Source organism: Panthera leo, chromosome B1 (genome assembly GCF_018350215.1).
Source record: "Panthera leo isolate Ple1 chromosome B1, P.leo_Ple1_pat1.1, whole genome shotgun sequence".
NCBI lineage: Eukaryota > Metazoa > Chordata > Mammalia > Carnivora > Felidae > Panthera > Panthera leo.
Genome location: NC_056682.1, coordinates 73,996,114 through 74,011,128, shown reverse-complemented (window position 1 = coordinate 74,011,128; position 15,015 = coordinate 73,996,114). Strand labels below are relative to the sequence as shown.

At 37.0% G+C, this 15,015-nt stretch overlaps 1 protein-coding gene and 1 long non-coding RNA gene across 5 annotated transcripts in view; one reads left to right on the top strand and one right to left on the bottom strand.

Moving 5' to 3' along the window:
* Positions 1-7,291, top strand: part of MND1 (meiotic nuclear divisions 1) — a 65,675-nt gene extending 58,384 nt beyond the window's left edge. For all 3 annotated transcript variants that reach the window (XM_042935269.1, XM_042935270.1, XM_042935268.1), the window contains exon 8: positions 7,039-7,291. In XM_042935269.1, coding sequence (XP_042791203.1) covers positions 7,039-7,145 — 107 coding nt within the window. In that variant the 3' untranslated portion in view covers positions 7,146-7,291. The remainder of the gene's footprint in view (positions 1-7,038) is intronic.
* The window catches only part of LOC122217782, a 93,001-nt gene that overhangs the window by 31,164 nt on the left and 46,822 nt on the right, over positions 1-15,015 (bottom strand). The gene's annotated exons all lie outside the window — the stretch shown is intronic.

Genomic DNA, 15,015 nt, shown 5'->3' with positions numbered 1-15,015 from the left:
CAGGCCCCACGTTGGGCTCTCTGCTGTCAGCGCAGGGCCCACTTGGGATCCTTTGTCTCTCTCTGCCCATTCCCTGCTTGCACTCTCCCTCTCTCTCAGAAAATAAATAAACATTTAAAAAAAAATTTTTTAAAGCACTCTTCCTTGTCTATTTTAGAATTAAGTAGATTGATAAAATCAGTGTAATTGGCTCCTATAAAATTGCAATCTTGGGGCGCCTGGGTGGCTCAGTCGGTTAAGCGTCCGACTTCAGCTCAGGTCACGATCTCGCGGTCTGTGAGTTCGAGCCCCGCGTCAGGCTCTGGGCTGATGGCTCGGAGCCTGGAGCCTGCTTCCAATTCTGTGTCTCCCTCTCTCTCTGCCCCTCCCCTGTTCATGCTCTGTCTCTCTGTCTCAAAAATAAAATTGCAATCTTATTTATTACAAAAGTAATACATTTCATAAATAATGTAATGCTTTAGTGATAAGGAAAGAAGAGGGTAAAAACAGCAAGCTCCCATTAAAGAAAAGAGAAGAATGAAATGTATGTCCAGTAAGTATAAATAAATAATAAATACAGTGATATCATATGGATTTGAGAAATACAAAGTTTTGAGTGAGAAAAAAAGGCAAGTGGATTAAAAATAAGACAAGAGTCACAAAGTGATTTCTCCCAATAGTTCTCAGCAAAACAGCTCAGTAAGCAGCAGGAACATGCAGCCTGTGTGCATGGTGGGAAGAACTTGACTTTTGCAAGGAATCCAGATTGTGTTCCTTATTTTTGCTGTATGACTTATTGAACTTCTCTGAACCTGCTTCTTCATTGTAGATTATATGTACTTTACATTTTGAGAGGATTAAATAAAAACAGTTTGTAAGCCCTTTAGCACAACATTAGACATAGAGATGAACAAATACTCCCCTTTTCCCATTCTCTTAAAAAATGCTTTTATTTTCCACTTGATCACAAACTTCCAGTTATGATGAGAAAAAGGAACAATTTGAACAACTTCTTTTTCCCCTAACGTTATTAGCTTAGAAAGAACCTGAAACTTTTTTTTAATGTTTATTTATTTTTGAGAGAGACAGAGACAGAGTGCGAACAGGGGAGGAGCAGAGAGAGAGGGAGACACAGAATCTGAAGCGGGCTCCAGGCTCTGAGCTGTCAGCACAGAGCTGGACATGGGGCTCGAACTCACAAACCATGAGATCAAGACCTGAGCTGAAGGCGGATGCTTTACGAAGGTGAAGGCAGACGCTTAACCGACTGAAACACCCAGATACCCGAACCTAAAACTTTTAAAATCATATAGGAAGGAAGATATTTTTAGCACAGCAGAAACAGCTGTTAGGAACCATGTTTCCATCTGAAGTTACAATTTTCTCCTTCCAACAGAAAAGTGTTATGATAAGAATATGGAGTTAAAACAACTTGCATCTCAGAAAATCAACCTGTCTTCAAAACAAGCAAAAAGAAAACATCTTTAATACTTATAACCAGAGATTGTCCTGTAATTATTAGTTAAGGTTTGGTTTTCCTTTTTCCTAAAAAGGTCCTTAAAATGTATCTAGAATAGAGGATGTTTACTGTTCAGTAATTTAGTATTTCAGTTTTATAAAATGAGAGATTACTTTAGGATATAAATGTAATAGAAATATCACATCTAAATGATTTATGGCATTAAATATACTTTAAATGTGATTTAACAAATTTTATAAAACCTTCATAATTAACATACTGAAGTTATGACTGTGTGTGAGAGGCATCTTAGTGAATGGGGGGGGGGATAGATGTTGTGAGATCATAAACAGAGTCATGCATGCTATTGCCATCCTGTTTCTATATATATACTGGGTATACCACCATAGAAATTAACAGAAATTCTACTAGTCTTGGGGCTCTTTCTTTAAGACACACATACACACACCTATTTTCTTTTATCCATTTATAAAAATTTCTACATAACAGGAAAATTATTTGACAGGAAATCAGTTGTTAAGATTTTAGGTGACGTTGTCTTGAAGGTAGACATCCAGCAGCCCGAGATATGTTCTTCATCAGTCTTTTTGAATTGGTCCATCAAGCATTGTGGCTGGGCTTTTATATGTTCTTTTGTTTGTTTTAATCTTTGGAGGTTTAATTGCTTCTTCACCTTTTGGCTAAGATCAAGTGTAATCTTTGGAAGTTTATAATAAAATGGTTTCTTGCTCTCATGTGAACCCACACCTCCTTCGTACAAAGCCTGTAGTCTTACTGTGGTGAGTTCTTTCTTTCTGTCCTGATCCAGGTTTGAAGTTGCAGTGTTGTATCTGTTCTCTCATTTCCTGGAAATCTTTCTGTGCTTTTGGAGCCTGTTCTGGGTGCTGTGCACATAATACTTGATCTTTTCTCTTTAACATACATAACACTTTGGGATTATTTAGTAATAAATTGATTTTTCTCTCTCTAATCTTGTGTCAGCTTGAAGGCATAGGCTCTTTACATTATCAAGTACCTGTAATACACTTAATCCCTGTTTTATGTAGCAGTGGGTCCTATGTAAGTATTTGACTGTGATTGACAAGAATGGATGGTGATGCAGACACTAGTAAAACTAAACAGATCATTCTGGAGTGCCTCATGTTATTAGAAGTCTCTCTTAGGTCCTCATGAAAACTAAAGATTAGTTTTAAATTGTTACATAAAGATTCATTTTTTAATTTCTGTTGTTATTCGATTATACTTTAATTGAAAGAATTGGGGATATTTCATTAATGTTATTCTATTTGATGTAGTAGTATTCACTTAGAAACAAACTTCATTCCAAACATTTAGTTATCATTATTTGATACTTGGAATTAAACTTCCTAAAACACTATTTTTAAAGGTGATCAAACTGCAGGTATTAATTTATTAAGGGTAACATAAAATATAGTCATACCTGACAGATATTGCAGGTTCGGTTCCAGAACACTGCAATGAAGTGAATAGTATAACAAAGTAAGTCAAATGAATTTTTTTCCCCACTACATACAAAAGTTACGTGTATTAAGTGTGCAATGGCATTATGTCTAAAAAAACAATGTACTTACCTTACTTTAAAAATACTTTATTGCTGAGGCGCCTGGCTGGCTTAGTCAGGTGAGCATATGACTCTTAGTTTTGGCTCAGGTCTTGATCTTGCAGTTGCATGAGTTCAGGCCGCGCATCAGGCTCTGTGCTGGTGACCTGGAGCCTGCCTGGGATTCTCTCTCTCTCCCTCTCTCTACCCCTTCCCCACTCACACAGTCTCTCTCTCAAATAAAATAAAATAAAACTTAAAAAAAATTTTATTGCTAAGAAATGCTAACTATCATCTGAGCTTTCAGCAAGTTGTAATCTTTGCTGGTGGAGGGGCTTGCTTCCATGCTGATGGCTGCTGACCGATCAGGGCGGCGACTGCTGGAGGTCAGGGTGGCTGCAGCACTTTCTTAAAATAAGACAACAATGAAGTTTGCCACATTGATTGACTCTTCCTTTCATGAATTATTTCCCTATAGCGTGTGATGCTGTTTGCTAGCATTTTATCCACAATAGAACTTCTTTCAAAATTGGAGTCCCTTCTCTCAAACCCTGCTGCTGCTTTATCAGTTAAGTTTGTGTAACATTCTAAATCCTTTATTGGTCATTTCAACAATCTTCACAGCACTTTCTCCAGTAATAGATTCCATCTCAAGAAATCGCATTCTTTGCTCATCCATGAGAAGTAATTCCTCATCTGTTGAAGTTTCATCATGAGACCGCAGCAATTTAGTCACATCTTCAGGCTCCACTTCTACTTCTAATTCTCTCCCTATTCCCACCACATCTGTAGCTACTTCCTCCCCTGAAGTCTTGAACCTCTCAAAGTCATCCTTGAGAGTTGGAACCAACTTTTTCCAAACTTTTGTTAATGTTGATATTTTGACTTTTTTCCATGCATCATGGATGTTCTTAATGGCATCTAGAATGGTGAATCCTTTCCAGAGGTTTTTAATTTACTTTGTTCAGATTCATCGGAGGAATGACGGTCTATGGCAGCTATAGCCTTCTGCAGTGTATTTCTTAAAAAAGAAGACTTGAAAGTCAAAACTACTCCTTGATCCATGGGCCACATAATGGATGTCGTGTTAGCAGGTATGAAAACAACATTAATCTCCTACATCTCCATCAGAGTTCTTGGGTGACCAGGTGTGTTACCAATGAGCAGTAATATTTTGAAAGGAATCCTTTATTCTGTGCAGTAGGTCTCAAAAGCGGGCTTAAAATATTCAGCAAACCATGTTGTAAACAGATGTGCTGCTGTCACCCAGACTTTCTTTCATTTATAGAGCACAGACAGGGTAGATTTAACCGAGTTCTTAAGGGCTCTAGGATTAGGGGAATGGTAAGTGAGCACAGACTTCAGCTTAAAGTCACCAGCTGCATTTGCCCCCAGCAAGAGAGTCATCCTGTTCTTTGAAGCTTTGAACCCAGGCACTGACTTCTCCTCTCTAGCTACGGAAGTCCCAGATGGCATCTTCTTTCAGTAGAAGGCTGTTTGGTCTACATTGAAGGTGTAGCCACCTTCATGAATTATCTTAGCTGGATCTCCTGGGTAACTTGCTGCAGCTTCTGTATCAACACTTGCTGCTTCCTCTTGCACTTTCATGTGATGGAGATGGCTTCTTTCCTTAAGCCTCATGAACCAACCTCTGCTACCTTCAAACTCTTGCTGCAACTTCCTCACCTCTCTCAGCCTTCACAGGAATGAGGAGAGTTAGGGCCTTGCTCTGGCTTAGGCTCTGGCTTAAAGGGAATGTTGTGGCTTTTTTTGACCTTCTGTCCAGACCACTCACACTTTCTCCACATCAGCAATGAAGCTGTTTCACTTTCTTAATCATTTGTGTGTTCATCAGAGTAGCAGTTATAATTTCTTTCAAGAACTCTTTGCACTCACGACTTGGCTGTCTGGCACAAGGGGCCGAGTTTTCAGCCTGTTTTTGGCTTTTGACACCCCTTCCTCATGAAACTTAATCATTTCCAGCTTTTGATTTAAAATGAGGGATGTGCAACCCTTCCTTTCACTTGAACACTTAGATGACATTGTAGGGTTTATTCATTGGCCTAATTTCAGTAATGTATGTCAGAAAAATAGGGAGGTCTGAGGAGAGGAGAGAGATGGGGGAACAGCCAGTTGGTGGGACCATCAGAACATACAAAATATTTAATTTCGCTGTCTCATATGGGTACAGTTTGTGGCACCCCAAAGCAATTACAATAGTAACATCAAAGATCAGTGCTCACAGATCACCATAACAAATATAATAATACTAATGAAAAAGTTTCAAGTATGTGAAAATTAGCCAAAATGTGACATAATAAATATCTGAAGTGAGCAAATGCTGTTGGAAGAATGGTGCTCATAGACTTGCTAACATACAGTTGCCACACACCTTCAGTATGTAAAAAACGCACTGTCTGCACAGTACAATAAAATGAGGTGAGCCTGTGCTTCAGGCTGGGTGGCTTAAACAAATGAAATTTATTTTGTCACACTTGTGGAGGCTGGAAGGCCAAAATCAAGGTGTTAGCTGGTTTGATTTCTTCCGAGGTGTCTTTGGCTTGTAGGTGGCCATCTTCCTGTGTCTTCACATGGTCTTTGCTGTGCATACTCATGATATCAGTGTATCTACATTTCCTTTTCTCATCAGGACACCGAGCAGATTGGATTAGGGCCCACCTTAACAAGCTCGTTTTAACTTAATCATCTCTTTGAAGACCCAGGTTCTATTCTTAGGTACTAGATTCTAGGACTACAATTAATTTGAATATGAATTTGGAGGAGGTGACATAATTCAGCCTGTGACACTCCAGAGGAACCTCTTCTAACCCCTCATTATCACTATCAATACAGCACTTAACATTTTGTCAAATATTCTGAACCAGAAAACTTCGCACCATCATTTCTTTATAAAACATGTTCATTGTAAAGGTGGTGTGTATACGTTAGAGAAAATGTGTGAAAAAAACACACAGAAACCTCACAGTCACCCCGTTCTCCAAGTGCAGGCACTGTGAGCCTGTTGGTATTACCCTGCTTCCCTCACTGCCTGAGCGGAGATGCCCTTCCAAAAGTTTAGATATTTAGATTGCTTTTATGCTTTCTTTTATTACACTGCTGTAAAGATTAACCATAAATCTTTGTACACAATTTATTTTGTTTCCTTGGGATAAATTCTTTTAAGTAAATATAACACTTTTTTTCTAGCGGCAAAATGCATTTAAATCCCACCTAGAGGACAATAAGGCTACATCTATGCCTACCTTTGTCTAAAAATAGGCAAACTACCTTCTGTTCTCTTCACCCATTCTCCCTCACGCTGGACTGATTATCTGGAAACCATTATTATTTGTGGGGAAGGGAAAAAGTTCTGGAGAGAATGTGTACCCTCTGGGAACAGGAGCAACTGTAATTCCCGAGGTAACAGAGTCCCAGCCTGTGCTGTGGAAATGTGGAAGAGACACCATTGTTAGCCTTTCCCTGTTTTTGGATTATTCTTAATGCAGGTAGTCTTTTTGCTGGCAACTAACTTGCTGAATGTTTAAATATGCGATTTGGTTACTTAAAATACTAATTATTTTCTTCTGAAATTAATTGCCATGACTTTTGAAAGTACAGCAAAATTCTTATGTTGATACTTCTTTTTTTTTTTTTTTTTTTTTTTTTTTTTTTTTATTTTTTTTTAAATTTTTTTTTTTTCAACGTTTTTTATTTATTTTTGGGACAGAGAGAGACAGAGCATGAACGGGGGAGGGGCAGAGAGAGAGGGAGACACAGAATCGGAAACAGGCTCCAGGCTCCGAGCCATCAGCCCAGAGCCTGACGCGGGGCTCGAACTCACGGGCCGCGAGATCGTGACCTGGCTGAAGTCGGACGCTTAACCGACTGCGCCACCCAGGCGCCCCTATGTTGATACTTCTGAAAGTAATAGAAGTAACAAAAAAGAATATAATTATAGTTGAAATGTTTAATGATTGTGTTTTCAATTCTTAAAAGTATTTCTCGATTTTCTTTATAGATAATATATTTGCAATAAAATCTTGGGCGAAAAGAAAATTTGGTTTGGAAGAAAATAAAATTGAGAAGAATTTTGGAATTCCAGAAGACTTTGACTACATAGACTAAAATGTTCGATGTTGGGAAAGGATCTGTGTACTTGTGAATATGTGACTTTTAAAAATATTATCCAACTAAATGTACTGAATTGCCATTTACCTATAACTGTGTTGATCATTTTGTTGATTTTAAATAAAGTATAATGTGGAGATGTTTTTCACTCTTTTTGATCTATCAAAAGCACAATCATAACCATATTCCCAAGTGGTCATCAAAGTAGGTTTGTGCAAACAAAATCATCCACTTAAGTTGGGTTTACAGATGATTTTTTTAGAGATCAAATACATCATGACATGACAACATTTTTAAATTTCATTCAAATATTAAATATTGACAACTAAGGGTACCTTTGAAGGTTCTACCACCGACATACATGGACACATTAATGCTTGGAAATAACCTTTAAAACTTTAATGAGTGGTTTACTATTTTTCATTACTTGGTGGAAAATGCATGTGATTGATTTTCAGTGTGAGTCTCAGTATACTGCATCATATTTGCAAATTTCCTATAGAATAAAATGCAGAATGTTGGTATATTCAAGTTTAGAGTTAGGTAGTAATTCCTCAGTCCTGAAAACTACTTTCTTTTGACTTTTTGATGTCCTTTTACTGTAAAGAACAAACACCTGGCCCTTTGTCCTGATTAATGCACTTTTTAATTGGATGATATAGTAGTATTAGTATGGCACACATCACCAACTGACATTCAGGGATTTTTGTCTTTCAACTACCTAAAAAAGAGTAAATTAAAAACAATGTCTGTCCTTTGTATATAATTTTTTTCCAATTCCGCTTGGGTATTTAAAGTATTTGTAGCACTCCAAGAAAAACTTACAGAAAAAAACAAAACTAATGTGTGCAATGCTCTTTACACACATGCCTTAATTTTTTTTCATACTAATTTTGATGTTCTTTGCAGTAACTCGAATGAGATACTCCATATATCTGAAATGACCCAAATAGCATCCGAACCATTTGTTGGTGAATCTGGCCTTTGTATTGCATAGAGTTACTCTGGGCCTTCTTAATTACTTCCTGGAGGTGGGCGGGAGCAAATTGGTCTATCTTTGTTCTCAAGGCTACTTTTATGTTGCCTTTGGGCAACAGCTCTTTTCACAGAAGAAAGTATTTGATATAAGAGACAAAGGACAAAAAATAAAATAACCCATCATAAGTCTTTCCCCAAAATACTAATTGTGGAAATTCCAAAATTTCTCACCATTTGCTATTTATTAGAAAATATAATTCTTTGTTTAAAGAGAAGGGATGTATGTTCAAAAAGGACGGCATTTCTAGTGATCCCTAAAAGATTTTATTTTATAAATATTTAGGCACCTTTTTGGAGGCACTTTAAAAATTGAAGTATAATTAACATACATTATATTAGTTTCAGGTGTATAATATAATGATTGGATATTTGTATACTTTGCAAAATGATCACCATAGTATATCTAGTTACCATCTGTCACCATATAAAATTACACAATTTTTTTTCTTGTGATGAGAACTTTTAAGATTTACTCTTAGCAACTTTCACATTTGCAATACATTATTGACTATAGTCACCATGCTGTACATTACATCTGACTTATTTTCTAAATGTTTGTTTATTTTGAGAGGGAGTGCAAGTGGGGAAGGGGCAGCAAAAGAGGGAGGGTGAGAGAAAGAGAATCCCAAGTAGGCTCTATGCTGTCAGTGTGGAACCAGATGTGGGGCTGGAACCCACGAACCATGACCTCAGCAGAAACCGAGAGTCAGCCTCTTGAACGACTGAGCCACCCCAGTGCTCTATTTATTTTTATAACTGGAAGTTTGTACCCCTTGATCCTCCTCCAACATTTCACCACCCACACACACACTCCCCTCTGGCAACCACCAATGTATTCTCTTTATGAGTTTAGTTTTGTTCTGTTTGCTTGTTTTATTTTTTAGATTCCACATATAAGTGAAATCATGTGGTATTTGTCTTTCTGCCTGACTTATTTCACTTTAGCATAATACCCTCTAGGTCCTTCTATATTGTTGCAAATGGCAAGATTTCATTCTTTTATTTGAGCAGTATTCTGTTGTGTGTGTGCATGTGTTTGCGCATGCATGTACCACATCTTTTTTTTTTTTTTAATTTTTTTTAATGTTCCTTTATTTTTAGAAAGAGAGGAAGGCACAGAATCTGAAGCAAGCTCCAGGCTCTGAGTGTCAGCATAGAGCCCAATGTAGGGCTTGAACTCACGAACCATGTGATCATGATCTGAGCCTAAGTCAGACTCTTAACTGACTGAGCCATCCAAGTGCCCCTCCCACGTCTTTGTCTATTCATCTGTGGATGGACTTAGGTTATTTCCATGTCTTCGCTATTATACGTAATGCTGCAAAAAACATAGGGATACATATCAAGTTACTGTTTTCCTTTTCTTTGGATAATTGCCCAGAAGTGGAAATGTTGGATCATATGTTAGTTCTATTTTTAACTTTTTTAAGAACCTCCATACTGTCTTCCATAGTGGTTGCACAAATTTACACTTCTACCAACAGTATGTGAAGCTTCGTTTTTTCCACCTTCTGACCAACACTCGTTATTTCTTGTTCTTTTGATAATAGCAAATCTGACAGGTGTGAGGTGATATCTCATTGTGATTAGTGATGTTGAGCATTTGCTCACCTGTCGTTGGTCATCTGCATGTCTTCTTTGGAGAAATGTATATTCAGATCCTCTTCATTTTCTAATTGGATTATTTTTATTTTTTGTTGGTATTGAGCTGTACGAGTTCTTTGTATTTTGGATATTAACTCCTATTAGATATATGATTGACAAATGTCTTCTCCCATTCAGTAGGTTGCCTTTTAACTTTGTTGACAGTTTGTTTCACTGTACAGAAGCTTTTTAGTCTGATATAGTCCCGTTGTTTTATTTTTGTTTTTGTTGCCTTTGGAATTATATCCAAACACAATATCCCCAAGAGCAGCGTCACAGAGCTTACTGCCTATGTTTTTTTGTAGGAGTTTTATAGTTTCTGGTCTTGTATTCAAGTATTTAATCCATTTTGAGTTAATTTTTGTGTATGGTGTAAGATAGTGGTCCAGTTTCATTTTTTTGCATATGGCTGTCCAGTTTTCCCATCACCATTTATTAAAGAGACTACCCTTACCCCCATTGTATATTCTTGCCTCCTTTGTCATAAACCGAGCATATATGCTTGGGTTTCTTTCTGGGCTCTCTATTCTGTTCCACTGATTTTTGTGTCTATTCTTATGCCAATACCATACTGTTTTGATTAGTATAGTTTGAAACTGGGAAATATCATACCTTCAGCTTTGTTCTTTCTCAAGATTGCTTTGCCTATTTGGGCTTTTTCTGTTAGTTGTTAGATTATAAAGACATAAAAGGTTTTTGTTTATTATGTACCCTGCAACTTTACTGAATTTGTTTACTGTAATAGTTTTTTGGTGGAGTTTTTAGGGCTTTCTGTATATAAAATCATGTCCACAAATAGTGATAGTTTTACTTCTTCCTTTCTAAATTTGAGTGCCTTGGGGCGCCTGGGTGGCTCAGTCGGTTGAGTGTCCGACTTCAGCTCAGGTCACCATCTCACGGTCTGTGAGTTCGAGCCCCACGTCGGGCTCTGGGCTGATGGCCCAGAGCCTGGAGCCTGCTTCCGATTCTGTGTCTCCCTCTCTCTCTGCTCCTCCTCCGTTCATGCTCTGTCTCTCTCTGTCTCAAAAATAAATAAACGTTAAAAAATAAATAAATAAATAAATAAATAAATAAATAAATAAATAAATAAATAAATAAATTTGAGTGCCTTTTATTTCTTTTTCCTGCCTAATTGCTCTGGTCAGGACTTCCAATACTGTATTGAATAAAAGTAGTGAGAGTGGGCATCCTTGTTTTGCTCTTGATCTTATGGGAAAAACTTTCAGCTTTTTTGCTGTTGAGTGTGATGTTAGCTATGCACTTATCACATATGGCCTTTATTATGATGAGTTATGTTCTGTTTATATCCACTTTGTCAAGAGTTTGTATCATAAATAGACGTTGAATTTTGTCAAATGCTTTTTCTGCATCTGTTGAAATGAGCATATAATTTTTGGTTTTCATTTTGTTAATGTGGTATGTCACACTGATTTGCAAATGTGAAACCATTCTTTTATCCCTGGAATAAATCTCACTTGGTCATGGTGTATGATCTTTTTCTTCTTCTTTTTTTTTTTTTTTAATTATTACTTTTACTTTTAGAGAAAGAGAGACTGAGTGGGGGAGAGGAGCAGAGGGAGAGAGAGAGAGAGAGAGAGAGAGAGAGAGAGAGAGAGAAAGAAAATGAATCTTAAGCAGGCTCCACACTTGATCCTGGGATAATGACCTGAGCCAAAATCAAGAGTTGGACACTCAACTGATTGAACCACCCAGGCACCCTAGTGTATGATCTTTTTAATGGGTTGTTGAATTCACTTTCGTATATTTTGTTGGGATTTTGCATCTAGGTCCATCAAGGGTATTGACCTGTAGCGTGTGTGTGTGTGTGTCCGTCCTTGTCTGGTTTTGTTATGCTGGTTTCATAAAATGAGTTTAGGAAACTCATTTTTGTTTGTTTGTTCTTTGAAAGAGTCTGAGAAGGATATGTCTCAAATCTTTGAATGTTTGGTAGAATTCACTGGTGAAGATGTCTGGTCCTAGACTTTTGTTCATTGGGGGGTTTTTATTACTGATTCTATGTTGTTACTAGTTATCAGTCTGTTCAGATTTTTTATTTCTTCCTGATTCCATCTTTGATGATTGTATGTTTTTAGAAATTTATCCATTTCTTCTAAGTTGTCCACTTTGTTGGTGTATAATTGTTTATAATAGTCTCTTATATGATCCATTGTATTTCTGTGGCATCAGTAGTAATTTCTCCTTTTTCATTTCTTATTCATTTGAGCCCTCTCTTATTTGTTTAAAGAGTTTTTTTTTTTAAAGTACTCTCTACACCCAATGTGGGACTCGAATTTACAATCTCAAGATCAAGAGTCGCACGCTCTACTGACTGAGCCCGCCAGGTGCCCTGACCCTCTCTAATTTTTTGATGAGTCTAGTGAAGGGTTTGTCAATTTTATCTTTTCAAAGAACCAGTTCTTAGTTTCATTGATCTTTTCTATTGTCTTTTCTAGTCTCTGTTTCATTTATTTTTGCTCTGATCTATATTATTTCCTTCAGCTAACTTTGGACTATATTCTTTTTCTAATTCCTGTAGGTGTAAAGGTAGATGTTTTATTTGAGATTGTTCCTGTTTCTACAGGTAGGCCTGTATGCTATAAACTTCCCTGCTAGAGCTACTATTGCTGCATCCCATAGATTTTAGTATGTTGTGTTTCCTTTTTTATTTGTTTCCATGTATTTTTTAATTTCTTCTTTGATTTCTTTGTTGTCCCATTGGCTGTTCAGTAGCATGTTTAATCTCCATATATTTGTGATTTTTCCAGTTTTCCTCTTGTAATTGATTTCTAGGTTTAAATCATCATGGTCAGAAAAGATGCTTGCTATGATTTCATTCTTTTTAAACTCATTGAGACTTGTTTTGTAGCCTAGTATATGATGTATCCTGGACAGTGCTTCATGGCACTTGAGAAAAATGAGTATTCTGTTCAGCAACTCTTTTTTTTTTTCTTTTTTTTCTTTTTCTTTCTTTATTTTTGTTTTTGAGTCTATTTTATGGTGTTAGCACAAGAAGGATTGAGATGGAATCTGTACATGAGCCAACCAGAGACTGCTGCCCTCCAAGCCAGTAGTGTGCTTTTAAATGTTTATAACTAAACTGACTCTTTGGGAAATGGGATTGGGACTGATTTATATTATTTGCCTATTTGTGTGGTATAAATACTCCCAGTACAGTCAATTTCAGATTACCAACATGATGACAATGCATAGTTTGGAGAAAAGTCTCGATAGCACACCATTACATAGTATTTCTACCATGTAAATATAATAAATGTAAATAATATCAAGAGTACAGATAAGGGTATGGGGTGCCTGGGTGGCTCAGTCGGTTAAGTGTCTGACTTGGACTCTGGTTACAATCTCGCAGTTTGTGGGTTCAAGCCCCGCATCGGGCTCTGTGCTGACAGCTCAGAGCCTGGAACCTGCTTTGGATTCTGTCTCCCTCTCTCTTTGCCCCTCCCTCGTTCACACTCTGTCTCTATCTCTCAAATATAAATAAACATTAAAAAAGAAAAAGAATACAGATAAGGGTAAAATGGAAAATAATTAGGGAGTGATAAGTTTTTAACTTCAACATCATTGTTTTTAATATGTTATGATTCATCATAGTTTATGTAATTTAACCTTTAGTGATAGCTGTGTTTAACAGGTCCTCACTGTTACTTAACAATCAGCTTGCCTACTCTAGCACACCGCTGTCCTTAATTTTTACAAGCTACTTTTAAGTTTGTTCTTCCCTGAAATTAGAGATACTAATTAAGAAGCATAGGGACATTGGTTCAGCCAAGCTCTAGGAAATCCTTAGTCCTGGGGTTGGTTTGGTTATTGATGTAAAAAGACTGAGTACAACCAGGGTAGAACTAGAGTCAAATTAGTAGTGATCCAGGATCAAATTTGATTTGGTAAATAATGCTATGACTGATACTCCCAATATCTTTTCAATGAATTGTGAAGTTTAAAAGGTATTTGAGAGGGGCACCTGGGTGGCTCAGTAGGTTAAGCATCCGACTTCGGCTCTGGTCATGATCTCGCAGTTTGTGAGTTCCAGCCCCGAGTCGGGCTCTGTCCTGCCAGCTCAGAGCCTGCAGCCTGCTTTGGATTCTCTGTCAGATTCTTCTGCCCCTCTCCTGCTCATGCTCTATCTTTCTCTGTCTCAAAAATAAATAAAACATTAAAAAAAATTTTTTTTTTACATAAAAGGTATTTGAGAGCTGATACCCTATCTTCTCAATCTTCACATGTAGTTATTTTTTAAGTCTCACTATCCTATTTTTAAAGAATTCTAGGAAAGAGATTTTATAGTCTCCTAACAAGTTTCACAGTTGTTCAGGGTCAGATCATATCACTGATGTCCCTTCTGAAGTTGGTTCAGTACCAAAGTGATCTGTAAGGATGAATTGGCTATGACTTTTCCTCTGATGTTTGCCACATCATTAGTCTAATAGGATTATAAGGTTCCTGGCCTATCTGAGAAAGAGACGCTATTATCCAACTTTATCAAACATGCTTCTTTTTAAGGGATTAAAAAGGAAATGAGTACAGCTGCCAGCCAGCCAAGAAGAACCACCCTTATAGTGCTTGAACAGAAAAGTCTAAATTGTAAACCTGATAATACTGTTTTTGAGAACATGATTGGAGTAAAATAGGGAACATTTTTCAAGCAATATGGCTTCATTTGTAAGAGCAGTTAAAATGTAACAGATGGTAGGAATGTATCTTAAAATCATGCATACACTCCTTTTCAGGATGTGTGCTTCCTGAATATTTTCCGTATACCAGGAGAAAAATGTATTGCATTATAAAATGTCCCACTGCAGTGAATTTTAAATATATTATACTTACGCCAACTTAATTTAAAAAATTATTTGTGAGAGATAGAAGTCAGATAACATGGCTGTCTTTGGAAGTATTTGTTGAATCTCAAAGCTAATGATCTCTAGTAACCAAGATGGGCAAGCTACCACCCCAAGAGCCAAATCCAAGGCCTGGTTTTTACAGCCCTTGAGCTAAGGCTGTCCTTTTACATTTTTTAATGATGTAAAAATGGACATGAATATGCAATAGAGGGTGTTTATGGTGTGGAAAGCCTAAAATTATTTACTGTCTGAACCTTTACAGAACAGTTAGATCCAAAAGTTCAAAAACGGACAGCCTGTGGGCTACATATGATCTGCAAGGTGGATTT